At 42.4% G+C, this 27,797-nt stretch overlaps 1 protein-coding gene and 1 pseudogene across 1 annotated transcript; one reads left to right on the forward strand and one right to left on the reverse strand.

Annotated features, from left to right (window-relative positions):
* Window positions 1-3,073: 3,073 nt before the first annotated feature.
* On the forward strand, window positions 3,074-5,818 carry ogfod2 (2-oxoglutarate and iron-dependent oxygenase domain containing 2). Its single transcript, XM_046345226.1, has 7 exons — window positions 3,074-3,510; window positions 3,618-3,674; window positions 3,766-3,876; window positions 3,995-4,094; window positions 4,249-4,373; window positions 4,510-4,767; window positions 5,056-5,818. Exons 1-7 carry the CDS (start codon window positions 3,376-3,378, stop codon window positions 5,311-5,313), a joined length of 1,044 nt encoding a protein of 347 aa, XP_046201182.1. The 5' UTR covers window positions 3,074-3,375; the 3' UTR covers window positions 5,314-5,818.
* A 1,722-nt stretch (window positions 5,819-7,540) lies between these two features.
* LOC124034149 overlaps window positions 7,541-27,797 on the reverse strand; it is a 118,907-nt pseudogene continuing 98,650 nt past the window's right edge.

The raw sequence follows: 27,797 nt of genomic DNA on the forward strand, positions 1-27,797 counted from the left end.
AAGTCCAAAGAGACGCACATACCCAGTCCACGACGTCCTTCACAATACCCAGCCAGTAATACTTGCTTTGGATCTTGTGAACAGTCTTCTTTTGTCCCAAGTGATGACCGATGTCATTGAAGTGGCACTCTAGGAATATATGCCTCTTACGTTCTGCTTCAATCACCACCTCTCGCTTCTCTTCCTTCTTGGGCCCCACATAATACAGTCGACCCTCTAGAACAGGGGTCCCCAAACTTTTTCCTGTGAGGGCCACATAACTTTTCCCTTCTCTGATGGGGGGCCGGTGTCAGTTTGTAACAGAAAAAGTGTGACGATCGTAGGGGAGCTTAAAAAATGTATTTTTTTCCAGAAAGCCACACATAACCAAATAACCCTTTCCAGGTTCTTTACAGAAAAAAAGTCAGGAAACAAATAATAACACTATTAATGAAATAAATAATAACTAAATAACCCTCTCTGAGTTCTTCACAGAAAAAACAGGAAATAAATAATAACTAAATAACTCTCTCTGGGTTCTTCATAGAAAAAAAAGCCATGGAACATTAACTTTCTGTCGTGCCATGCACAATCTTAACAGATAAAAGTTCAGCTCAGTTGTCAGAGCAGAATCTCTCTGACACATATGAGCAGTCTCTTAAAGTTCTTGTGTTCCTTCCTTATAATCCTTTTGTAGGTTCCAGTAGGCTTGTAGACACCGCTGTTTGCAGCTCTCTCTCATTAACTTCCCTGTGAAAACCACAAAAGAAGCAGGTTGAGAAACTGAACTAAGTGATACAGCACCTACACAGCACAATACATTTCACTACCAGTATGGTTGCAAAGATGGATTTTATCCCAGTAGATTTTATTATGATTATATTTGTTTATGCTCAGAATGACTCATTCAAGTCAGAAAAGTGAGCTTACCTATGTATGTTCATCAGTGTGAACTGTGGGCCTGCATCTGGCTGGTGAGAAGTTGAATATCAGGTTCCATTCTAGTTACAGCCAGTCTCAAGCACTGATGCAAATGTTCATCTGTCAATCTTGATCTCATCGGGGTTTTCAGCAGTTTCATGCGAGAAAAGGTTTTCTCGCAGATATACGTGCTGCCAAAAACTGTGGACATTTTCATTGCGTGTTTTTTGATGTTTGGATATGTGTCGTTTGGGAGGGCGGCATAGAAGTCAATGAGACTGTTGGGCTTGAATGCGTCTTTCAGAACATCACAGTTCTGTAACTCAGCCAACTCAAACTGATATGAAGGCTGGGCGTCATCAATGTCGGCAACAAAGGGGTTCTGAAAAAGACGGATTTCTTTTGCATGAACATGTAGTTCACTGAATCGCACACCGAACTCCGCCTTCAGCAGTTCCAGTGCTTCCACGCACTTTTCAGCTGGGAACGGGACCGCTGGGTTCTCTGTCGACAGGTTTTGGGTAGCAGGAAGATGGACGAAGTTGCGCTTTTTCACTTGTTCCAAAAGCAGCGCTAATTTCACCTCAAATGCTTTTATGTGTGAATACATGTCGCAAATGAGTTTCCCCTCGCCTTGTAGCTGCAAGTTAAGGCTGTTAAGTATTTCTGTCACGTCTGTTAAAAATGCGAGGTGCCATTTCCATTCTGGGTCGATCAGCTCTGGGACCGTTTTGTCTTTTAAATGAAGAAATGCGTTAATTTCGGGTAGCAGCTCGTAAAAACGCCTCAAAACTCTGCCCCGGCTCAGCCATCGGACCTCTGTGTAGTACAGCACATCTCCGTGCGTAGACTCCAGTTCAGACAGGAATTCTTGGAACTGCCTGTGTTTAAGTCCCTTTGCTCTGATGAAGTTTATGCACGACACCACAACCTTCATTACAGAATCCCACGTCAACACTTTGCAGCACAGTGCTTGCTGGTGAATTAGGCAGTGGACTCGTAGCGGGGCGGTGAGACCCCTTTTTTCCAACTCCCGGTTCATGCGTCCTATTAGACCGCGAGTTTCGCCCACCATGCTAGGAGCCCCGTCAGTCGTGATGCTAGCTAGCTTTGACCAGTCCAGGTCCAACTTCTCCATGGTTTGGCACACTTTGTCAAAAATATCCTCTCCCGTTGTAGTCCCTTTGAGACTTTGGAAGGCTGCCAGCTCCTCGCATATCTCAAAGTTTGCTCTAACTCCACGAATAAAAATGAGCAGTTGCGCTGTGTCTTGCACGTCCGTGCTCTCATCCAGTGCTAATGAAAAAAAGTCAAATTCTTTCGTCTTCTGCTGCAGCTGGGCATATACATTACTCCCGATTTCTTCAACGCGTCTGGTGATTGTACTCGCCGACAGACTTACGGCATTAAATGCATCTTTCTTCTCGGGACACACCTCCTCCGCGACAGCATCCATACATTTCTTAACAAACTCTCCGTCAGTGAAAGGCTTACCGCTTCTTGCTATCAGTTTAGCAACCCGAAAGCTGGCCCGAACGGATGCCTGGTTCAGCTGAGCTTGGCGTACAAATGTATTCTGCTGAGATAGTAGTCCACTTTTTAGCTTTGAGAGTTTGTCTGCTCGTATTTGACCTTGCAAGCTAGAGTCTAGAACAACAAAACCACACAGACAACATGCAATTAGAAAGAGATGCTATTCTAGTCAACAACACACATTTCAACTGCCCTCTACACATTAATAATTTTATTGATGTTATTTGTTATCTATTCACTCTCTTACCATCAATTATGAATTTCTGAGCATATCTTTTGAGATTCTTCTTTCGTATAGGATTCATAGTCTGGGGGTAGCAGCCCTCGGCCACAAACGTGTAGATGTCACCCAGTCGGTTTGAGCTCGACTCCACCACCTCCTCTTCAGCCACCACTTGCAACGAATCCACACTCAACATCTCAGCAGCTAAAAAGGGACCTAAAACCACTGTAAATATGCGAGCCAAATGATATATTACAAGGAGAAACTGATGTACGAGCAAACAAATATTAACATGACAAAATAACAACTAAATAATGAATCAACGGATGAGAGATTCGTATGTTTCCTTAGTATTCTGCGAACGGACGATTTATGTTGACGGACCCGGAAACGCAACTCGAAGTTTACCTTTCCTCTTGAATCCATTTTACATCAACAGATAGAAAAATGGCCACATATTTAAATAAAAGAGTACCGTTTGATATTTATATATTTTATATACAGCAATGTATGTCTGTTTGAGCTCTTTTGTTGATTACAAATCATGGAAGCTAAATGCTGAGAGTATCATTTCACATCGGACACATAACATAATTGGATCACAACAAACAACTACAGTTCCGCGGGCGATATACCCAACGTTTAACTGCTATATTAGCCAATATTATTATGAATTGTCCTATAATACGTTGATTTGTATTATCTTTATATGACAAGTCATGCAACACGACAAGGATTCCAAGGCAACATTTTACACTTGTAGTTGTTTTAGCACTGACAATATTTTCCTCGAGGAGTTCAAACTTCATGTCAGATTTCTATCCGAGCACCAGTTTAGATCTGATTATCAAGCGGTGGGTATCTGGCCTAGCTAGGCAGTAGATCTACAGATGGTTGTCACGTTACAGCATCTTGTTAGATGAGTGTAAAGTTAGCAACCTTACTTCTGTTTACATTCCAGGTGTTAAGAAATCTTGGCTGCTCCACTGACACAGAATTCAAGGACATCCTGAAAAAGGCAAGTAGACCCATGTATTTTAAGTATTTTGTTAAAATCGGACTGAATTTTCATTATATTTTAATGTATGGGTTGAATGTTTCTTATCTAGATTGAGAAAGAAGTTGAAAGGCGCAGGAGCCTTGGTGTGAAGTCAGCTGAGAGAGCTGCAGCCATTAAGGAGATTTATAAACCACTCCATGACCATGTCTACCTTCTCCATGTAGGAATCATACAATAGTACTGCAGTCTTCAAATCCATACACAGATACTGTTAATTAACCCTTTGATCTGGGGTATTACTGTGCAGTGTAATTTACTTAGATTGTCTATCTCTTTAGGAGTCCTATATGGCACCAGAGTTTAAAAATATGGTGGATTATTGTCGAAGTGATGAGGCCAGTAAAGAGGGACTGTTGAGTTTAATGCAGACAGAAGCAGGTGAGTTTTCCTTAGAGTTCATGTTTGACATAGGTGGTGCCTGTCATGACTGTTCAACTTCAAGGTGGTGCCTGTCATGACTGGTCAACTTCATAGGCATTTTTATTCCATTGTCCACATTAGGGCCTAACTCATTATTTTTTATTTCTTGAAGCGGCAAGGGTCTTCCGCTTTCCTGTGTTCAAGAAAATCTTCTGTGATGAGCTGATAGAAGAGATGGAACACTTTGAACAATCTAGATCGCCCAAGGGCAGACCGAATACCATGAATAACTATGGGGTACACGTCCTCTTATATATGAGAGAAATCTGTAGAATATTAGATTTGGAGATTTCAGGCAAAATGCTCAATGTATAAAGTGTTACCTGTTGTAACTCATGTTCCTTTTGTTGGTGATGTTCTTTTGTCCACACAGATCCTCCTGAACGAGTTAGGGTTTGACGAAGGCTTCATCATCCCTCTCCGTGAGCAGTATCTGCAGCCTCTCACATCTCTGCTCTACCATGACTGTGGGGGATGCTACCTGGACAGCCACAAGGCCTTCATGGTGAAATATGACATGCATGAAGACTTGGACCTCAGCTACCACTACGACAACGCAGAGGTCACTCTCAACGTGTCTCTGGGGAAAGAGTTCACGGAGGGGAATCTCTACTTTGGTGACATGAGACAGGTGCCTCGTTAGAGCCAGATGGGGACGTGTGATAACACAATAGTATTATATAGAATGAAATAATAAATGGAGCTGTGCTCTTGGTTTAGATTCATACTATCTCTCATTAATTCCACACACACTGTGGTTTAAAAACCATACCAGGTTACACACTGTTACATTTTAGGTTGTGAAATAGCACAGATTTATTAGTTGCATGAACAAAAGTCACCACAGCACTTTAGTAAACATTCTCATTGTTAGTCTAGTATGGTTCAGTGGCTGATGGTGTTTTTGCTGCCCATGCAGGTGCCTCTGAGTGAGACAGCATGTACAGAGGTAGAGCACAAAGTGACGGAGGGTATCCTCCACAGAGGACAACACATGCACGGTGCCCTGCCCATCTCCTCTGGGCAGCGCTGGAACCTCATTGTCTGGATGAGAGCCTCACAGGAGAGGAACAAACTGTGCCCCATGTGCAACAAGATGCCCACCCTGGTCGAAGGAGAGGGTTTCGCAGACGGCTTCACGAGTGACATAGGGATGTCTCTTCTACAGAATGTATAATGTGTCCTGCATTAACTTAATGTTGCTGGTCCATCTGTATTTGTGTATGTTAGTGTAACTATTGTCTGGATGTTTACTTATCGTAGAGATTATCGCATGTGCCAAAGAAGAGTAGTGGAGAGGAAACGTGAAACATTAGGAACATAGGGAGGCTCATCACTACTTCTTCAAAACACCTCACTACAAACTTCATTATGCAGTGTCACATTTATTCCTACATTTCCTAAAATATCATGTCCATACAAAAAGTGAATTGAATGGTATTTTGTACAGGTAGGGGTATTTCATATTCAAATGCCAGTGTTTATAGACACTGGGGGAGAACCTGAGCTTTTGCCTTCCCCTTTATGGCTTACTTTTAGTGGCCTTGCTCCTGTTTCTTGTTCACAGAAAGTTGACAAGATTTTTAATCTGTACAATTTATAAATCATGTAAATATACTGAACAAAAATAAACATGAAATGTAAAATGTTTGCCCCATGTTTCATGAGCTGAAAAGATCCCAGAAATGTTCCATATACACAAAAAGCTTATTACTCAAGTTTTGTGCACACCATTTGTTTTCATCCCTGTTAGTGAGCATTTCTTCTTTGCCAAGATAATCCATCCACCTGACAGTTGTGGCATATCAAGAAGGTGATTAAACAGCATGCTCAATCTTTGTACCCATGTGCAGTTGCAAACCGTAGTCTGGCTTTTTTTATGGCGGTTTTGGAGCAGTGGCTTCTTTTTTGCTGAGTGGCCTTTCAGGTTATGTCGATATAGGACTCGTTTTAACTCCAGCATCGTCACAAGGTCCTTTGCTGTTGTTCTGGGATTGATTTGCACTTTTAGCAGCAAAGTACATTCATCTCTAGGAGACGGAACGCGTCTCCTTCCTGAGCGGTATGACGGCTGCGTGGTCCCATGATGTTTATACTTGCATACTATTGTTTGTACAGATGAACGTGATAACTTCAGGAATTTGGAAATTGCTCCCAAGGATGAACTAGACTTGTGGAGGTCTACAATTTTTTTCTGAGGTCTTGGCTGATTTCATTTGATTTTCCTATGTCAAGCAGAGGCACTGAGTTGGAAGGTAGGCCTTGAAATACATCCACAGATACACCTCCAATTGACTCAAATGATGTCAATTAGCCTATCAGAAGCTTCTAAAGTCATGACATAATTTTCTTGACTTTTCCAAGCTGTTTAAAGGCACAGTCAACTTAGTGTATGTAAACATCTGACTCACTGTAATTGTGATACAGTGATTTATAAGTGACATAATCTGCCTGTAAACAATTGTTGGAAAAATGACTTGTGTCATGCAGAAGATGTCATAACCGACTTGCCAAAACTAGTTTGTTAACATGAAATTTGTGGAGTGGTTGAAAAACAAGTTTTAATGACTCCAACCTAAGTGTTATGTAAACTTCAGACTTCAACTGTACTTCCAGTGGATTTGGGCATCAAATGTATGTGGACATTGCAACTCTATAGATGCTTGTCAGCCTGCAAAGTAAACACTTCTAAGGTAGCTAAGATAAATATGACTAAACTAAAAAAGTACATTTCCTGAAGAAATATGTGGGCTAAGTCAAAAGCACAGCTTTGTGGCTTATCATAGCCATTTGATCTTAGATATATTGAATGAGTGAATTGTTTTATTAAGGCATAAATGTATTTGGTTGTAAAGTTGCAATGTTTTACAATTATTAAATATTTTGGAAGATGGAGAGCTACTGGGTGTGCATGCTTTTGTAAGTGCCTCCCAGTGTCGATACCACATTTAAGCATGCAATTTTTTTGTCATTGAAATTAGTTTAAATGTCATGGAGAAGTCCTGGAAAAGTCATGCAAATCCATCTGTCAAAATGTGTATGAACCCTGGTTTGGGCTTCTTGCTTCATCCTGTAGAGTATTTTCTTTTCCCCCCCCCAAAAAAAGAATCCCACAGCTGAATCTAGTTGATGACCCCTGCAGTATGGGATTAATATAACGATTGGAAAACGCTTGGAAAACGCTGTATTCAACCATGTTATTAACAAATCAATCATTTTTCAAAAACAACAATATTCAGTCAAGTAGGCTATTCACACTTTTTGTCTTTCTTTTTTCCCCAGTGGCTTTAAAACACAAGAGGGAATAGGAATGAGGGAATAGGCAAGCTAGTTTTCTACAAGAAGAGGCACCATACAACACACATACACACACAGAAAAAAAACACAATTATTTGCTGAAGAAGGATATTCAAGAACTCATTTATCAGATGAAAAGGCAGGCCAATTTTACTGACATTGAAATTCTGGATTTCACTTCAAGTTATTCTGGACATATTATATATATATATATATCTCTGTATGAACAGTGAAAAATACATACTATATACTTTTATAATCTAAATAAATATCTTGACACAAAATACTCTCATATACAGCACATACCAGATCTTTCACTCACCTTTCTCCTATACCCCTCCATTGTGTTTCTAACCTTATGCATATCCTGAAAACTATACAGTCAACATGTTCTCAACAGAGATATCCATGACAGTTCAGCAAAGTGCCTCCTAGTTTAAAAGCAGAAACTGTTGCTGGGATTTTGGACACATTGAAATTGACAGCTATGGGAAATGTAGTGCTCCATGTGCATGTTGTATTCCCAGTTCATTTATGTTAGGTGTCATATGCTGTCAGCTGTTAGTCCACGCCACCTTGTACTGTCCTCTGCAGGCATTCTAGAAGAGTCTTGGTGTGTAAGTGGGTCAGCATTTTACATCTATGTACTGTACAGAGCCCGCAGTGGACCCACGTTTGCCTGTGCTCTGTCACACAGCAGTCAGTGCCTACAGGTGACAACTCGGTCTGTCAATCGCCTACAGCGTTGTTTCGCTGATCAAGTCCCTGTGGCGGGGGTGATCAGTGTCCGTGTCCTAGTCTGACTCCATCTCGATCTTCACCTGGGGCACGGGGAAGGCCATGCCACGGCCGTGGGCCATAGGGACCGTCGGGGACGAGGGACAGGAGATCTTCAGATGCAGGGTGATGCTGAGGAACGGCAAGTTCCAGTTATCATACATACATGTGGTCCTGCGTGGCTCAGATTGGTTCGATTACCGCTGTGCCACACATACAAGAATGTATGCATCCACTACTGTAAGTCGCTTTGGATAAAATATTCTGTTAAATTAAATATATGACATACACAACGAGAGGCAAGAAACACAGAAGGAAGGAGGGACGGGAGAGGGGTAAGGTAACCTTGGGCTAGACAGGGAGGTAAGTCAGTTGTTAGATGTAATATGGATCTGATGCATAGTACCAGAGAGTAAATTAGACTAGAGGGGAGGTTGGACAAACTAATGTGAAACAACAGGACAGAGAGTTAGGCTGGCTGTCAACTGTGATTGATGTCTGTTCTTTATGCCATAGTGTTTCAAGCCTTTCTGTGGATCATCTGAATATGGTGCAATTGCAAACTGCAAACTGATATTAGTTCCCTAATATCAGGAAACGGCCATTGATACCTGCCATTGGTCAGTTCTGGTGTTGTGAGACTGATGGTTTCTCGACACAGATGATTTGATTACATAACATGTTAGGATAACTAACGTGGCAGGTTTGGATAAATAACGTGTCAGGTTAGGCGATTTAACGTGGCAGGTTAGGTGAATTTGCGTGGAAGGTTATGAGACTGAGGTTAAGGTTAGCAGTTGCCAACAATTGTTGTCCTCTACGTGAAAAAAATGGCCACAGACCAATGGCGAGCATCAATGGGTGTAACTTGATATCAAGAAACGCCTATATCAGACAATGCTTCTAATTGCGGTCTGCAATTGCACCCTTCTTGATCAGCTCACACCCTATTTGGAATGTGAGGGGTGGGAATGAATGCAATGTACAATTTGTGAATAATAAATGCAAAACTTCACTTAATGAAAGTTTGTCCTTACTTTGCAGTTTTTCCTTTCCTAATTTATTTAGAAAAACCACAAGCAAAGACGTAGGTCTGACCTTGGGCGGCAGGTAGCCTAGCGGTTAGAGTCGAGCCAGCGACCGGAGGATTGCCAGTTCGAAACCCATACCTAATGGGAAAAATCTGTCAGGAAGTGAGCTGGTAACTGGAGGGTTGCTGGTATCAAACCCTAGATGCCATTGCCTACCGTTGTGCCCTTGAGCAAGGCACTTAACACCCAGAACAACTACTCCACGTGCGCCCAGTGTGGCAGCCCCCTGGTCCAACATCTATAACCTGTGTGTCTTTCGGAGGGGTTGGGATAAAGCAGAAGTCAAATTTCAGTTGGTCCTTGATCTTAATCTTCAATAAGTCTATTCTGAACTATGCTTCCTTAAACGTAAACTCAGACACAAATTGTTGTCATAGTTCCTATTCAAAAATACCATGCAGAGGTAGGCATGACGAAAAGGATAGAAGGGGAAGAATATGCAACTATGTGGGATGACGACACAACTAAACTAAACATTTGTGTTTGTGAATGGGACCCATAGATAGGCTACTAGACTATACAACACATGGAGGAAAAAGAAACAACCAACACTGTGAGAAAAGCCTGATGCATGTGGCATGGGGATGCACACATACAGTGGGCCAAATGTTGTTCACTCTCAAATACTCAAATACTGTGCATCCACTACATTCAAATATAATTGTAAACTTCTATGAATCTATTCCAATATGTCAAACGTTTCTACAGAATATAAACCGTGCCGTAGAAAGTGAAAATACATAGGAGATAGTGTACAGGTATTGGCTAGCATGCTGGAATTATGCACATGCTTGTGCCTGTGGTGTGTGTACACATATCGAGAGACACTGACACAAAATGACACAACTAGCTTCCCTAACGCAGCATAACGCAGCCTTAAAAATAGCAGCAAATGTTGCTTAGCACAGGGCTTCCCCAAACTCGGTCCTGGGACCGCCCCTTAGTGGACATTTAGTTTTTTCCTTAGCACTCGGGGGTAAAAAACACGTGCAAAAACTATCTGCATCGTATCAAAGTGCATGGAGAGAAGGGTGTGAAGGTATATTCTCTGAGAACAATATGGAACACTGTCTGTGATAAATTATGTGTGTATTTATAGCTGTGTGTGTGGACATGTTTAACTATACTTGTGGGGACCAAAAGCCCCCACAAGAAAAGTAAACAAACCAAAATCTGACCAACTGGGGACATTTTGTTAGTCCCTACAAGGTCAAATGCTATATCGAGGGGGTTTAGGGTTAAGGTTAGAAATAGTGTTAGGGTTAGAATTAGGGTTAGGAGCTAGGGTTAGTTTTAGGGTTATAGGGTTAAGGTTAGGGTTAGGGTACGGCTTACGGTTAGGGGTTAGTGAAAATAGGATTTTGAATGGGACTTTATAGTGTGTGTCCACAAGGTTATTTGTATAAGACCGTGTGTGTGTGTGTGCGTGTGTGTGTGTGTGTGTGTGTGTGTGTGTGTGTGTGTGTGTGTGTGTGTGTGTGTGTGTGTGTGTGTGTGTGTGTGTGTGTGTGTGTGTGTGTGTGTGTGTGTGTGTGTGTGTGTGTGTGTGTGTGTGTGTGTGTGTGTGTGTGTGTGTGTGTGTGTGTATAGGCGCCTGAGCAATGGCACATATTACATGATTAAATCTGTGAAAAAATGTTTCTTCCCAAGCTGTTTACAGGTATTTAACACGCTTCTGCATTTTTGCCATCTATTTCCCCAACATCAATCGGTGAAATCACGTAGATAAAATGTTTTAATTCAGTTACAAAAGTAACAGTCCTGGTTGAGTGCTCGGTGCGAATGCACATGTGGCCGCTTCACAGTTACAATGCAAAATTAAAAAGCACATAATATTTGTACCCCGATAAAACAGCTCTACTTTGCTTGGAAAGTAAAATTGACTCCCGTTGCATAGAATATTTCTGCTGCTGAGACAAGTTTTAAACATCGTCATGGTGACACGGTGACAAAAAAACTATGTCGGAGGTAGGTATGGATGGGCATCAGTCTCTCTCCATCTTTAACCAGATAAAAAATAATTAAATACAGTACTATTTAGTGGAATGTGGTTTGAAAGACAATGTTAATTTGCTTTGACACCAGTGTCCCATAGGCCTACGTGTGCATTTGCGGGGCACAACTAAAAATAAACTAAGCCAAGCATCAAGCATTTCTTCTCCCATTAGGCCTAGAAATACATGCCTAGAGAAAAAGTATCTAAACGATGGGATACACAAGCTACATTCCTTGCCAAATGATGACAGTTGCGTTCCTTCTATTTTCCGCTTTGGTTACGTTGTGACCATGCTAGTGCCCTTTGAGTTGGTTAGTCTAGGGCTAGGCTACACAGGTTCCTCACTGAAAATATGCAAAAACATTAGTTTGACAAAGACAAAGACTGTTTTCATCAGAATCATTAGGCCTATGCCTACTGTAAATATATGTTGTGGCCGTAATTCGCTACGTGGAACTGTTCGTTTAGAAAATTCCAAACAGGCAGAATAAACTAAATCGAACATCTGAATGAAAAACAAAAAATGTCTTTCAACACGCCAAATTGAGTCGCGAGATGCAATTTACTTCACACTTTTTTCATTTGGAAAAGTATTCTGTTGTATTTTATTCTGTTATAATACATTATGGGTTTTTTTTACTACAAAATAGGTGCCTTGACTGTTATAATGGCTCGGGAAATAAGAGCGTCTTGTCCGATAAATTAACAAAACAAGGCTACTCCATTGCACAGCCATAGGCTTCTACAAGCAAGCTCCACTGCTGAGGTTACTGCCTTTTGAAGATTGTATTCCATCACATAATATAATATAATATGCGGTTTTAAAAAAAAATCTTAAATGGCACTTGTTTTTTTTATTGACAATTTAGAAATTAGGTTTTGCTGTCTGTAATGATTATGATAAATTAGGCATTGTTGCGCACTGTTGGCATATAGGCCTAGATAAATGTGCACATATTCCTTTCTGGCCTTGTGTTCTAAAAACACTTGAGTACTCGACCTCAATATAACTTGTGACAGAACTTAAGAAAAATAGGTGTGTTCTGTTCATAAATATAGATTCCACCTGTAAAGAAACAGTGTACAATTGCAGGAAATGTTTTTAAAATGTTTAACTCTTTTTATTATTTTTTTACTTTAAGACAAAGTCAGGCGCCCATGTGTGTGTGTGTGTGTCCATGTTTTGGGTCTGCATAAATCTGCCAGGCTGATGTTTCATGTTTATGTAATCTATGTATCAGGGGATGTATTTGCCTGGCTGGCAGTGAGCGGCCCACTGTGACTGGGCGTCAGCGGGCTGAAGGAGGTCTCTGTAGGGGACGTGTAGTTTAAGCACACAGTACCTGCGGTCCAGGTCAGACTCAGAGCTGGGCGAGCAGTTGGAGTAGGCGCGGTACTTCTCCTGCATACAAACACACACACACACAGCCATCAGAAATACATTATTTAGCCAGGTTTCTTTTGCTCTAAACCAGCCAGTTGGTGGCAGTAAATCTTAACGTTTCTCACCTTGTCTTTGCTGTCGTCTGCTCTCCCTTTCTTCTTGTCTTTCTTCTTCGTGTCATCTTTATCGCCCTTCTTCTTATCCTTCTTCTTATCTTTCCCAGGCAGGATATCATCTATCCAGGCCAGGTCGTGTTGAGAGAACACCATGTCCAGCATCTTACGCACCACCAGCAACCCCAGGATCTGTTCACCACACAAGCACATTATCCCAGCTTACATAACTTCCACGACAAGAAAACTCTTCATAAGTAACCAACATTTACATCACATCAGGTCATTTGTATGTTGAAGTGTGCTTGAATGTATAGCTGAAATTATGTCTGTTGTGATTTCTGGTTATAAATCTAAGTAAAACTTTAGCTTGTGAGAGCTGCCCATCTTTTTTATGCATTAATGCAGGGGTTTCATACACATTCCATTGAGGGGCGAGTGTCTGCAGGTTTTGCTCCTCCCATGTACTGTACTTGATTGATCAGTTAAGCTGATTTATTGGTAAAAACTCACCTCAGCTGGTTGTCTAGGTCTTAATTGGACACAAATTGAAAGGAAAGAAAAAAAAACAGCAGACACTCAAATGAGTTTGACAGCTATGTATTAATGCTTGTTCCAATCAAAAGCGAGTCATGAATAATACCATGACAGGGAAGAGGATGGCCAGAACGGTGGACTTGAGAACCCAAAGGACAGCCAGACAGATGATCTGGACCAGGGTGAAGAGGTGGACCCTCCTCAGAGGCACGTGACGCAGGAAAGGGAAGTCAGGCTGGTACTTGGACGGCATCATGTACAACTTGATCCTCTCCCAGAACTACAGGGGAGTGACAATGAGAACACACACTCATCACTGTCTGCATTATTCTCAATTTCCAATGTTTTATCTCCATAAGATATGCAATTTGGCAGACACTTATCCAAAGCAACTTACAGTAAAGTGTATATACATCTTTATATGGGTGGTCCCAGCAGGAATCAAACCAACAACCAAAGCATTGGAAGCTCCATGCTCTACCAACTGAGCCACACACAATTGTTTATGGATTGCTGGCAATAGGCTTGTGACATACTGCATTTCCATGTATACATTCATGGACCCTGTCTAATGTTTGTTCACCTCGCTGTTGACATTTTACTCTTTCGTCTGTGACATTTCCCTTTGATTGGCCAAAAAGCACAACACACAGAGCACAAACAGACTCACTGAGCCCTTCACTGAAATCCTAGCTCCGCTCTGAGCAGCCTAGCTAATGCCCTCATCAGAATGCATCTCCAAATTGCTTTAGACGCGGCTAGAATACAGTCACCTTCCCTCCAGACACACGGTTTCTGATAAGGAAAAGAACGACATCACAGAGAATGCATCTTCATTTGGAGATTTGAATTCATGTCAGAGGAAGAACCCGCATACCATGAGACTTTCAATTGACACAACCACTGGCTGTCTACTTTGTTTTCTGGTATATACATACCTGAATGCCGCTGAGAGATGCTACGCCCATGTAGAGAAACACACCGTAAAGTACTGGCATGGGTATGAACTGTGAGTGAAAGAGAGGGAGAACACACATCCTAAACACACAGACAACGTCAGCACATCATCTCGTTGATCCCCTTTGATAATGTTACGTGGTGGTATAGAAAACACACTGATTGCACCCCAAATGGCCAGTGCACTACTGTTCAGTGCACTACTTTTGACCAAGGCGCATAGGGAATAGGGTGCCATTTGGAGCGCAGATACTTTTTATCCTTCATCCATAATCCTTGTTTAGGTCAGAGGAAATGAATACATTTTACTGACCTGTAGAACGGGAGCCAGGAAGATGGAGACTCCAGTGAGAACAAACACCAGAATCCCTGTCAGTCTCTGCTCCCTGTTCAATAGAGAAAAGGCGAGAGAGAAACAGAGAAGGGATGACTACCAGCAAACCTTTCCATCTATAATAGACAGCAGACAAGAGACAAGCCCTGCCTGGACTATACTGTCCAGTACATCCTCCATAGTCAAAGTCTACGGTCACTGCTCAGTGCTCCCTCACCTGACACCAAGGAACTGGGGCTGCTCGCCAGGGGCGCTGGACTCACTTTCCATCTTCAGCGAGTCAATGTGTGCGATGGAGATGACAGTGGCAGCCACATACCAGGGCAGGCCCAAGAAGGAGCACACAGCCATCAGCACCCCCACCCAGAACAGGTCCAGGTGGTAGCCACACCCTTTCTGCCAGGGAGGAACACACAGGTGGAGGGACACACAGAGCAGAGTAGGACAAACTCACACTGGGGGATGACATTGAGGCAATTGTCCTATGCATTACGTAGGCCCCAACATGACACCAAAACCCAAATAAGGTTATAGGAACTATAGTTTACCTCTACAAGTACATCTCTTATATACAACATAAATGGCTCATTGTGGCAAACATCCTCTCTCATGGACAGATTCTGCACAAATTACACAAGATTTTAGTTCTGGGTTAACCGAGATTATGGCAAACAACATGTGTGATGCCCACTGTGACCTCCAAAAAAACTGAGGTTAAACTTGTTATCAATGTCTGCACTATAACAGGCTCGGCTGTGTATATAATAGAGAACATCCAGGTGTCCCTTCTAAAAGACGTCTCCTGAACTCAATGGGACTTCCAGGATAAATAAAGGTTAAATCAATCAATAAAAACACCCCTCAAAGTACCCTCAGTTTGTTCTCCTTCCGGTTGACAATGACAGCACTGATCTGCTGGTCCATGAAGATGAGGATGGTGACCAGGAGAGCAGGGACGAAGCTGGCCAAATACACCCACCACGGGTTCTTCCCAAACGGCAGCACTATCCAACCCCGGTCGGGACGTGTGGGCTAAAGGGAGTCAGTAAGGGACAGTGTCCGAGTGACCATTCATTGATTAAAGGACAAAAACATACATGTATAATGATACACAACTGTTCCAGGGTACGGTCAGGAATATAACTAATAAAAAGAGTAGCTATTTTGAACCTGTTCCTTTACCTTAAACTCTGTGGGAACAATGAGCTTGGGGGTTTTGAGCCCGATTAACCTGTCCAGACCCACAAAGGTCATAATAGCCATGAAGATGGAGAAGTCACTGATGAGCTTCCGCAGCTGTTTACAGAAGCCACAGACAGAGCAAGAGACAGACACACAGACAGACATAATAGACACAGACACGGACAGACACAGAACAAAGCAAATGAAAAAAATTGAAAATACGTCTAGCGAGAAACATAAATCATCTCTGAAAGAAATACACAGTTTATTTCCAAAACACTACGTTCACACATTTTACATGTGTTTTTTTCATCAGAAATGATTGCTTACCTTCATGTCTGTCAAATATTTCTGTTCTCAATTCAAAGACTATAGATCTTTATAAAAAATATGTTTTTTTGCAAAACGCTATATCCATTGATTTGCTGGAATGGAATGTTCACATCCTGTATATTTGACTGTGATATGTAGTTGTCTCACCTAGCTATCTTAAGATGAATGCACTAACTGTAAGTTGCTCTGGATAAGAGCATCGGCTAAATGACTAAAAATGTACATGTACAGTATATCTCATATTACTGTATTGAATTATAAAATATTGATGTCACAAATGTACCATTTGTAAATTTCTTTATAGAAAATGTAGTTATTTGCTACATTTGACTGTAAAACCTAGCAGTACTACTTATTTCTCTGAGAGAGGCGGATATATTGCATTTAGCAAAGAAAACATATTTGTCTGTCTAAAATGAAACCATCAAGTTCTAAATTTTGAGCAAATACATGTCTATCATTGAATAGCCCCATGCCATGATTAGATAGTGAAAAAACACACCAATCTCTTTGATAATTTCTTTAAAAAATAAAAGCTAATTTACCAACATTTCTGAAAATGGATATATAGTGTTTTGGAATTAAACTCTATAAATGCAGAGACACAAACACAGAAAAAACACTTGTTTTTTAAGCTTGTTCAAGATGGTGCCGGAGGAGAGGACTGCCATCTTATCGGATCTTAACCAACCATGCAATTTCTTTGTTTTTTTGCGTTGTTCGTAACTTGTTTTGTACATTTTGTTGCTGCAACCGTCTTTAATGACCGAAAAGAGCTTTTGGACATCAGAACTGGGATTACTCACCTCAAATTGGATGAGGAGTTCTTCAATGAGTCGGACGCGAAGGATATACTACAAACACCCGACCAGGCCCAGATCCCTGTGATTCACTGGAAAAGGAAATGTAGGTTTCGCGGAAAGAGATCAGGATGCCTTCTGAGGATCAGGCGACGAGTGGCTAATCTGCCCTTGCCTTCCGTTCTGCTAGCTAACGTTCAATCACTGTAAAATAAATGGGGCGACTGTACGGGACATTAAACTGTAATATCTTATGTTTCACGGAGTCGTGGCTGAACAACGACATTAAGAACATACAGCTGGCGGGTTATACACGGCAGGACAGAACAGCAGCCTCTGGTAAGACATGGGGCGGGGACCTATGCATATTTGAAAACAATAACTGGTGCACGATATCTAAGTAAGTCTCAAGGTTTTGCTCGCCTGAGGTAGAGTATTTCATGATAAGCTGTAGACCACACTATCTGCCTTGAGAGTTTTCATCTGTATTTTTTTGTAGCTGTCTACATACCACCACAGACCGATGTTGGCACTAAGACCACACTCAATGAGCTGTATTCCGCCATAAGCAAACAGGAAAATGCTCATCCAGAGGCGGCATTCCTAGTTGCCGTGGACTTTAATGCAGGGAAACTTAAATCAGTTTTACCTAAGTTCTATCAGCATGTTAAATGTGCAACCAGAGGGGGAACAAATGTGAGACCACCTTTACTCCACACACGCGTACAAAGCTCTCCCTCACCCTCCATTTGGTAAATCTGACCATAACTCTATCCTTCTGATTCCGGCTTACAAGCAAAAATTAAAGCAGGAAGCAGCAGTGACTCGGTCTATAAAAAAATGGTCAGACAAAGCAGATGCTAAACTACAGGACTGTTTTTACTAGCACAAACTGGAATATGTTCTGGGATTTATCCGATGGTATTGAGGAGTACGCCACATCAGTCTCTGGCTTTATAAATAAGTGCATAGAGGACGTCGTCCACACAGTGACTGTATGTACATACCCCAACCAGAAGCCATGGATTACAGGCAACATTCGCACTGAGCTTAAGGGTAGAGCTGCCGCTTTCAAGGAACGGGACTCTAACCCGGAAGCTTATAAGAAATCCTGCTATGCCCTCCGACGAACCATCAAACAGGCAAAGCATCAATACAGGACTAAGATCGAATCGTACTACACCGGCTCTGACGCTCGTCGGTTGTGGCATGGCTTGCAAACCATTACAGACTACAAAGGGAAGCACAGTGAGAGCTGCCCAGTGACACGAGCCTACCAGACGAGCTAAGCAACTTCTATGCTCGCTTCGAGACAAGTAACACTGAAACATGTATGAGAGCATCAGCTGTTCCGGACGACTGTGTGATCACGCTGTCCACAGCAGATGTGAGTAAGACCTTGAAACAGGTCAACATACACAAGGTTGCTGGGCCAGACGGATTACCAGGACATGTACTCTGAGCATGCGCTGACCAACTGGCAAATGTCTTCACTGACATTTTCAATCTCTCCCTGTCTGAGTCTGTAATACCAACATGTTTCAAGCAGACCACCATAGTCCCTGTGCCCAAGAACACTACGTCTCTAGCCATGAATTGCTTTGAAAGGCTGGTCTTGGCTCACATCAACACCATTATCCCAGAAACCATAGACCCACTCCAATTTGCATACGGTACCAACAGATCCACAGATGATGCAATCTCTATTTCACTCCACACTGCCCTTTCCCACCTGGACAAAATAAACACCTATGTGAGAATGCTATTCATTGACCACAGCTCAGCATTCGACACCATAGTGCCCTCATAACACTAAGCTATGGATCCTGGGACTAAACACCTCCCTCTGCAACTGGATCCTGGACTTCCTGACGGGCCACCCCAGGTGGTAAGAGTGCGTAACAACACATTCGCCACACTGATCCTCAACACGGGGGCCCCTCAGGGGTGCATGCTCAGTCCCCTCCTGTACTCTCTGTTCACTCATGAATGCACAGCCAGGCACAACTCCAACACCATCATTAAGTTTACTGATGACACAACAGTGACGGGTTGCATCACTCCCTGGTATGGCAACTGCTCGGGCCTCCGACTGCAAGGCACTACAGAGGGTAATGCGTACGGCCCAGTACATCATCGGGCCAAGCTTCCTGCCATCTAGTACCTTTACACATTGCGGTGTCAGAGGAAGGCCCTAAAAATGGTCAAAGACTCTAGCCACCCTAGTCATAGATTGTTCTCTCTGCTAACACACAGCAAGTGGTACCGGAGCACCAGGTCCAAGAGGCTTCTAAACAGCTTCTACCCCCAAGCCATAAGACTCAGCTAATCAAATGGCTACCCAGACTATTTGCATTGACCCCCCCCCCCCCCACGCTGCTGCTACTCTCTGTTATTATCTATGCATAGTCACTTTAATAACTCTACCTACATGTACATAATTACCTCAATTACCTCGACAACAGCGGTGCCCCCGCACATTGACACATTGACTCTGTACCGGTACCCCCTGTATACAGCCCCGGTATTGTTATTCCCTGCTGCTCATTAATTGTTTGTTATTCTTATCTCTTCCTTTTTTTATAGGTATTTTCTTAAAACTGCATTGTTGGTTAAGGGCTTGTAAGTAAGCATTTCACAATAAGTTCTACACCTGTTGTATTTGGCACGTGACAAATACTATTAAATTTGATTTGATTTGAAGCTGTATTCAGCTATAATATAGGTGAAATAGAATATTCATGTCTGTGAGTAACATGCAGTTTCAGGATACCATGGGATCTACTGTTATATGTACATTGAGGAGTTTGGGGAGACAATTGTATACAAAAGTTTAGATCTAAGCATGTTTCGGTCATTGCTCTTATTTACACCATATCTCCATGGAGATTACCCCAAATCACCACAGATTACACCTAATCATATCTGCCTCAAGTGTTTTAAATAGATCATCTTTGCCTTGAAAAAATATGAAACTGTGGCTGAATCAGGCTGCTATTTGCGATGCAGCCTCTATGTCAATGAATAAACATCCAGCTCCTCTTCAGTTCGTTCTAGTCTCACCTTGGTAGGAAAGTAGCGGCTAAACTTGAACTTCTTGAGGGAGACGGTCATGGAGTAGGTCCCGAAGAACAGGATGAAGGACATGAGGGCCAGGTCAGGGACGTACTTACAGGTGTTGCCCACCAGAGAGCCTCCGTACTTCACACACTCCTTCTTACTGAGCTGGCTCCAGTCCAGGTCTGTGATGTTCAACTAAGAGGAGAGAGGGATGCAGGAGGGCAGGGAGTAGGACACCGTTTTAGAGGTCGAAGAATAAGGTGAAGGGGAGAGTAATGGCTGTGAGGATGTGAGGTTTCTTGGGAGAGAGAGAGAGAGAGAGAGAGAGAGAGAGAGAGAGAGAGAGAGAGCGAGAGAGAGAAGATAAAAGGAAAGAGAGTGCAAGAGAACATAAGGGCGACAAAAATAATAATATGGGAACTAATCGACTTATTTTTCAGACTCTTCAAAGGAAAGCCATTTGCTGTAAACAAATAATTCCCAATTGGTTGATAAAGTGTCTACATGATAAAGTGTCTTTGTTTTGAAAGAAAAGCACATTTTCTGTCCATTAAAACAACATCAAATTGATCAGAAATACAGTGTAGTCATTCTTAATGTTGGAAATGACTATTGTAGCTGGAAACGACTGATTGTGTACAAAGGCCCATTATCAGCAACCATCACTCCTGTGTTCCAATGGCACGTTGTGTTAACTAATCCAAGTTTATCATTTTAAAAGACGAATTGATCATTACAAAACCCGTTTGCAATTATGTTAGCACAGCTGAAAACTGTTGACCTGATTAAAGAAGCAATTAAATTGGCCATCTTTAGACTAGTTGAGTATCTGGAGCATCAACAATTGTGGGTTTGATTACAAGCTCAAAATGGCCAGAAACAAATAACTTTCTTCTGAATCTCGTCAGTCTATTCTTGTTCTGAGAAATGAAGGCTATTCCATGCGAGAAATTGCCAAGAAACTGAAGATCTCGTACAACGCTGTGTACTACTCCCTTCACAGAACAGCGCCATCTGGCTCTAACCAGAATAGAAAGAAGAGCGGGAGGCCCCGGTGCACAACTGAGCAAGAGGACAAGTACATTAGAGTGTCTAGTTTGAGAAACAGATGCATCACAAGTCCTCAACAGGCAGCCTCATTAAATAGAACCCGCAAAACACCAGTCTCAACAGTGAAGAGGCAACTCCGGGATGCTGGCCTTCTAGTAGAGTTGCAAAGAAAAAGCCATATCTCAGACTGGCCAATAAAAATAAAATATTAAAATGGGCAAAATAACACAGACACAAGAACTCTGCCTAGAAGGACAGCAACCCGGAGTCGTCTCTTCACTGTTAATGTTGAGACTGGTGTTTTGCAGGTACTATTTAATGAAGCTGCCAGATGAGCACTTGTGAGACTTCTATTCGTCAAACTTGACATTCTAATGTAGATATTATATTTAAAAAATAATCTGCCGTTTCCAGCTACAATAGTCATTTACAACATTAACAATGTATTTCTGATCATTTTATGTTATTTTAATGGACATAAAAAAAGTGCTTTTCTTTCAAAAACCAGGACATTTCTAAGTGACCCCAAATTTTGAACGGTAGTGTATATATAGGGTATGTTTGTTGCCTTAAGGGGGAAGGTGTTACAGGCTTTGGTTTTTCCATTTATATTTTGGGGTTGGATGTTAGCACGTTAGCACGGTCGGCACACCGATTGGAGTCACCTCGTTAGTCAGAAGGTATTTCCCCTGTGCTGGCACAGGTTATATTTAAGAGCAGCTGGCCCAGTGCACAAGTTGGCTTGACAGATGTGGAGGGTTAACTCATTTCGTTGCCGTTTGTCTGATCTTCCTTGTTTTTTGCTTTTCTCCACTTTTTGGTTTGATTCCTGTCTTTAAGTTTGGTGTGGGTTTGAAATTTGTTTGCCTTTCTTGGGCAAATTTAGGGGCCTTGTGGTGGGTGGCTTAGGTCCCAGTTGTTGTTGCTAGACATGACAAAGTAAAAACGTAATTTCAAAAATCACTTACTCCAAAGAGACTAGAGGTGTTATCAGTTGGCACTGGCACTAAACCATTGAAGATCATTGAAGCCACTGTTTAATAAGTGAAAAGGAGGGAGACAGAAGGAGAGAGGAGGGTTATGAAGGAAAAATTGAGATGCAGAGAGTGAAAACAGTGAGAGGGCAGAGTCAAGGGACAAGAGAAATGGAATAAGAATTCATCAGGTAGACTTGGAGACCTTGAACAGAGAAAGTAGCTAGTTGAAGCTCATGCATACAAAGTGTTACTCACTCGCATCGGACAGCAGCCATTTGTGAGTGCAGCAAAAACAAATATAAGACAAATCAGTTACATTATTCAAATACCTTAAGTCAATTCTCATAACGATTTCCCAATGCAGTGAACATCTCCAGAGAGGCATAAAGGTATAATGCCTCCTTATATTACCAAACCATACGATAATCTTTATGTCCCCAAATCCTTTAGAGGTAGCCAGGTCCTGTTTATACTCCTTTCTGTTTGTGCTCTTGCCAACTCCATTTCTGTCAGTGTCAAGTCAAACCTTTGCCATGTTTGGCATGACAATTCCATAAAGATTTGACATGAGAGCAGAAACAGATTGGCACCCAAGCTACTAGGCCCTAATTCCCCATTACTACCCCCTCCAACCATATGACAACCACTATGACCCCTGTTGGGAACTCTGGCTAACTTGATTGTTACTGTACTATAATGATATACTATACAGCCAAGGATGGACTCACTGGGGTCTGGGGCCAGGCACTCGCACTTGTAGGCAGTGACGTAGTCTGGCTTGAAGTCGGTGTTGATGGGATAGTACTTGAAGGAGCCCATCTGTAGCAGCACATTACATCAACAGTTAAGTGTGCGCGTGTGTGCCTAAGTGTGAGCGTGACTGCGTCTGTGTGCGTCCGCATGCCTGCGTGTGACTCACCATCTTCTTGATGGCGTCAGAGATGAAGATGAAGGAGATGAGGCTGGAGAAGCCCTCCTCTGTGAAGCGGGTCATGTACTTGATGATGTAGCTGGCGTCCGTTGCGACCAGGAGGAAGCACTGGATACAAGAGTGGATCCCTATCCACAGACGCAGTTCCATGTAGTCTATACCGTTGTTCCTTAGAAATAAGAACATTGATATAGGGCAGAAGGTGAAAGGTGGTATAAAGCTGTTACGGACAAGCTCTCCAATATGGCATATCAAATCTCACCATTGTGCCTTTCATAGTATATCATGTCTGATGTGGGTGTTTGAATTGTCTTTCAAATCAAAGGGAGGAACCATATGTGTCAATATATTATATACTGTATAGGCTACAACAGGGACTTTTTTTGGGGGGGGAAAGAACTCAATATATTTTTAAATGAAGAAAACAAATTGAAACTGTGTAGAAATTATAATGGACCAACAGGGTGGAGAACAAGTGTTTGATACACTGCCGATTTTGCAGGTGTTCCTACTTACAAAGCATGTAGAGGTCTGTAATTTGTTGTTAGTTACACTTCAACTGTGAGAGATGGAATCTAAAACAAAAATCCAGAAAATCACGTTGTATGATTGTTAAGTAATTCATTTGCATTTTATTGCATGACATAAGTATTTGATCACCTACCAACCAGTAAGAATTCCAGCACTCACAGACCTGTTAGTTTATCTTGAAGAAGCCCTCCTGTTCTCCACGCATTAACTGTATTAACTGCACCTGTTTGAACTCGTTACCTGTATAAAAGACACCTGTCCACACACTCAATCAAACAGACTCCAACCTCTCCACAATGGCCAAGACCAGAGAGCTGTTTAAGGACATCAGGGATAAAATTGTAGACCTGCACAAGGCTGGGATGGGCTACAGGATAGTAGGCAAGCAGCTTTGTGAGAAGGCAACAACTGTTGGCGCAATTATTAGAAAATGGAAGAAGTTCAAGATGACGGTCAATCATCATCGGTCTGGGGCTCCATGCAAGATCTCCCCGCGTGGGGCATCAATGATCATGAGGAAGGTGAGGGATCAGCCCAGAACTACACGGTAGGACCTGGTCAATGACCTGAAGAGAGCTGGGACCACAGTCTCAAAGAAAACCATTAATAACACACTACGTCATGAAATTAAAATCCTGCAGCGCACGCAAGGTCCCCCTGCTCAAGCCAGCGCATGTCCAGACCCGTTTGAAGTTTGCCAATGACCATCTGGATGATCCAGAGGAGGAATGGGAGAAGGTCATGTGGTCTGGTAGTTCTGGTCCTTCTGTAGCTCAGTTGGTAGAGCATGGTGCTTGTAACGCCAGGGTAGTGGGTTCGATCCCCGGGACCACCCATACGTAGAATGTATGCACACATGACTGTAAGTCGCTTTGGATAAAAGCGTCTGCTAAATGGCATATATTATTATTATTATATATTACAAAAATAGAGCTTTTTGGTCTAAACTCCACTCGCCGTGTTTGGAGGAAGAAGAAGGATGAGTACAACCCCAAGAACACCATCCCAACCGTGAAGCATGGAGGTGGAAACATCATTCTTTGGGGATGCTTTTCTGCAAACGGGACAGGATGACTGAACCGTATTGAGGGGAGGATGGATGGGGCCATGTATCGCGAGATCTTGGCCAACAACCTCCTTCCCTCAGTAAGAGCATTGAAGATGGGTTGTGGCTGGGTCTTCCAGTATGACAACGACCCGAAACACACAGCCAGGGCAACTAAGGAGTGGCTCCGTAAGAAGCATCTCAAGGTCCTGGAGTGGCCTAGCTAGTCTCCAGACCTGAACCCAATAGAAAATCTTTGGAGGGAGCTGAAAGTCTGTATTGCCCAGAGACAGCCCTGAAACCTGAAGGATCTGGAGAAGGTATGTATAGAGGAGTGGGCCAAAATCCCTGCTGCAGTGTGTGCAAACCTGGTCAAGAACTACAGGAAACATATGATCTCTGTAATTGCAAACAAAGGTTTCTATACAAAATATTAAGTTCTGCTTTTCTGATGTATCAAATACTTATGTCATGCAATAAAATGCAAATTAATTACTTAAAAATCATACAATGTGATTTTCTGGATTTTTGTTTTAGTTTCCGTCTCTCACAGGTGAAGTGTACCTATGATGAAAATTACAGACCTCTACATGCTTTGTAAGTAGGAAAACCTGCAAAATCATCAGTGTATCAAATACTTGTTCTCCCCACTGTACGTTCATACAGTTTCTTGACTGTCCAGCTCACTAATAATCAATAAACAGTCAGGGAGTATCAAAAAAAAAAAAAACATGGATAGAGGACAATGTTTTGAAAATTATGACAGCAAGGAAATATTAAAAAATGTCAGTGCGGTTTTCCGGACCTCGTTGAAGAATGAATGCAGCCCACAGGGCAAAATTAGTTCGACACCCCTTGGCTACAGTGTCTGACTTTGAAGTGGGGTTGAGCTCTCACTCACTTGCTGAATTCGAAGAGCAGTTTCTCGAAGATGAGGATGGGTCCAGTGGAGCTAAGGATGATGAGGGGCTGACCACTAAACATACAGAACACTGTTCCTGACAACGCTGTGCCCAGGAAACTCTCCATCACACCCTGATATAGAGGAGAGAGAGAAGGGAGGGCAGGGGGAGAAACAGGGGAGGGGAGAGAGTAGGGAGAGAGAGATGGAGTGGGAAAATGAAGAGAGACAGACAGAGAGAAGTGGTTGTGAATGTGTTAGAGAAAGGCAGTATGAGCCTGCTATATTTCAATCTGACAGACAGTCTGTGCGAATCATCAGTAGCAGCCAGCCAGAGCACTTATCCTAAATGGTTTCAGTATGTGTTGAGCTGAACAAATGGATTTAGTGCAGCCACTGTTCCCATCCGTCACACACATATATCACCTAGAGTGAGTTAGCTACCATACCATTTTTTTGGCTCATGTTCCATACTAAAAACATTCTTTAGCAAATCACAGACTCAGATACATTTTTTTAAATCAGTAAATTAACTCCATTTAAATTAATTCAAGGGTCATAAGCCCTAACTCGGGTACCAGTCTGTTTGTGCTAACGTTTCACTCATTTTACTCCGTAAATATGCCAAACCTATTGTCATTTGACACAGATTACAAGGGGTAGAATGTTAGCACAACAGTTCTGGAGTTCAAGCTACATCAGCTCTACCTGATAGTTGTCTGTGGCATCCCCCAGCAGGCCTCCAAAGGTGATGGCATTGGTTATGCAGCCCAGGTAGATGAAGAGGACTGCAGAGATGGACTGGATATGGAAGCCTTCGTAGAAGTCACTAGGAAACCAGGGCAGCTTTCTCTTCATGTCCAGGAACAGACCTCCGCAGAACCTGACAAAAACACAGACACTCTGGTAATGATGCAGACCCTGACACAGCTACAAACACTGTGGTCTCCACATAACCTGTCACGGACACAGGCACAGACACAGTCAATCAATCAAATATATTTTATAAAGCCAGTTTATACATCAGCAATTGTCACAAAGTGCTTGTCACAGACACAAACACTTTGGTAAGGGTGGTGCACATACTCTGTTTGAAATTCATTATCACCTGTTTTATGCATCATTTTACGCGGACTCACTTCATTTCAGTCTGTCTGTCGTTTCACAGTGTGACAGGATGGGCCAATTGAACCGATGATGATTTAAAACTATAATATCAGGCCGATGAGGAATGGAGACGAGATTATCTTGGCTACACTCTTGCATTTTGCTATCTAGAACCTAAAGGGGTTATCTGGCTGTACCCATAGGAAAACCCTTTGAAGAACCCTTTTTGGTTCCAGGTACAACCCTTTCGGTTCCAGGTAGAACTCTTTTGGGTTCCATGTGGAACCCTTTTCACAAAGGCCCCTACATTGAACCAAAAGGGGTTCTGCCTGGAACCCCCCAAAAAATGATCCTATGGGGACAGCCGAAGAACCTCTTTGTATATTAGTATATTACTGAACGCCAGACCAAGAGGGGTCCAACTCAAGGTGTTAAAAAATAAATTGCACCCCCTCCACCTTCATAGAATTAACTCAAAATAATGTTTTACGACCACAAATAACAATAACTGTAGCGACCCTGTGCTTATCAACGTGGATATCTACTTTGCTTTTGTTGCCCAGTCGATTCCACGCAGGGCTATGAGCCAGAAGATTGAGGGTTCGCCGACCACCACAAGAGCTCACTCTCCCTGCATGTTTCATTACTTCATAATCAGAGCCGGTTGCAGACAATGAACAGCTATTGGGGAAAATCAGATTTTCAACTTTTTGATGGCATGTTTATAATTATATAAAATATACTGTTTGCAACAAATTTTCCACCAACACAACCAATAACGAAAACATACCGACATGGGTTGCGTTTTCAACACCACAATAAATAGACAAACAGAAAACACATCCCTCCCTACCTTGGAGGCTTAACCAGGATCAAAGGCTTGGCTTGACAATCTCTGAATGTAATTAAACGTTTTGGTGTTTTGTAACAGATGTCTATCTATTTCTGTTCATCAAATTGCAAACTTGTGAATTGATTTAAACCTCCATAAAAGTTTTGAACAGGCTATATTGCAGTAATTAGGCTAGAATTTGTCAGTATGTCCAACCGGCCTCACAACCGCAGATCATGTGTAACCACGCCAGCGCAGGACCTCCACATCTGGCTTTTTCACCTGAGGGATCATCTGAGACCAGCCACCCGGACAGCTGATGAATTTGAGGAGTATTTATGTCTATAATAAAGACCTTTTGTGGGGAAAAACCGGCTGGCTCCCAAGTGGGTGGGCCTATGCCCTCCCAGGCCCACCCCTGGCTGC

This window comes from Oncorhynchus gorbuscha, linkage group LG04 (genome assembly GCF_021184085.1).
Source record: "Oncorhynchus gorbuscha isolate QuinsamMale2020 ecotype Even-year linkage group LG04, OgorEven_v1.0, whole genome shotgun sequence".
In the NCBI taxonomy this organism is placed as follows: domain Eukaryota; kingdom Metazoa; phylum Chordata; class Actinopteri; order Salmoniformes; family Salmonidae; genus Oncorhynchus; species Oncorhynchus gorbuscha.

Coding starts and splice junctions, on each gene's coding strand:
- ogfod2 (XM_046345226.1), top strand. CDS start 3,376: ATGCAACACGACAAGGATTCCAAGGCAACATTTTACACTTGTAGTTGT. Junction 3,877..3,994: donor ACCATGTCTACCTTCTCCAT/GTAGGAATCATA, acceptor CTATCTCTTTAG/GAGTCCTATATGGCACCAGA. Junction 4,095..4,248: donor TTTAATGCAGACAGAAGCAG/GTGAGTTTTCCT, acceptor TATTTCTTGAAG/CGGCAAGGGTCTTCCGCTTT.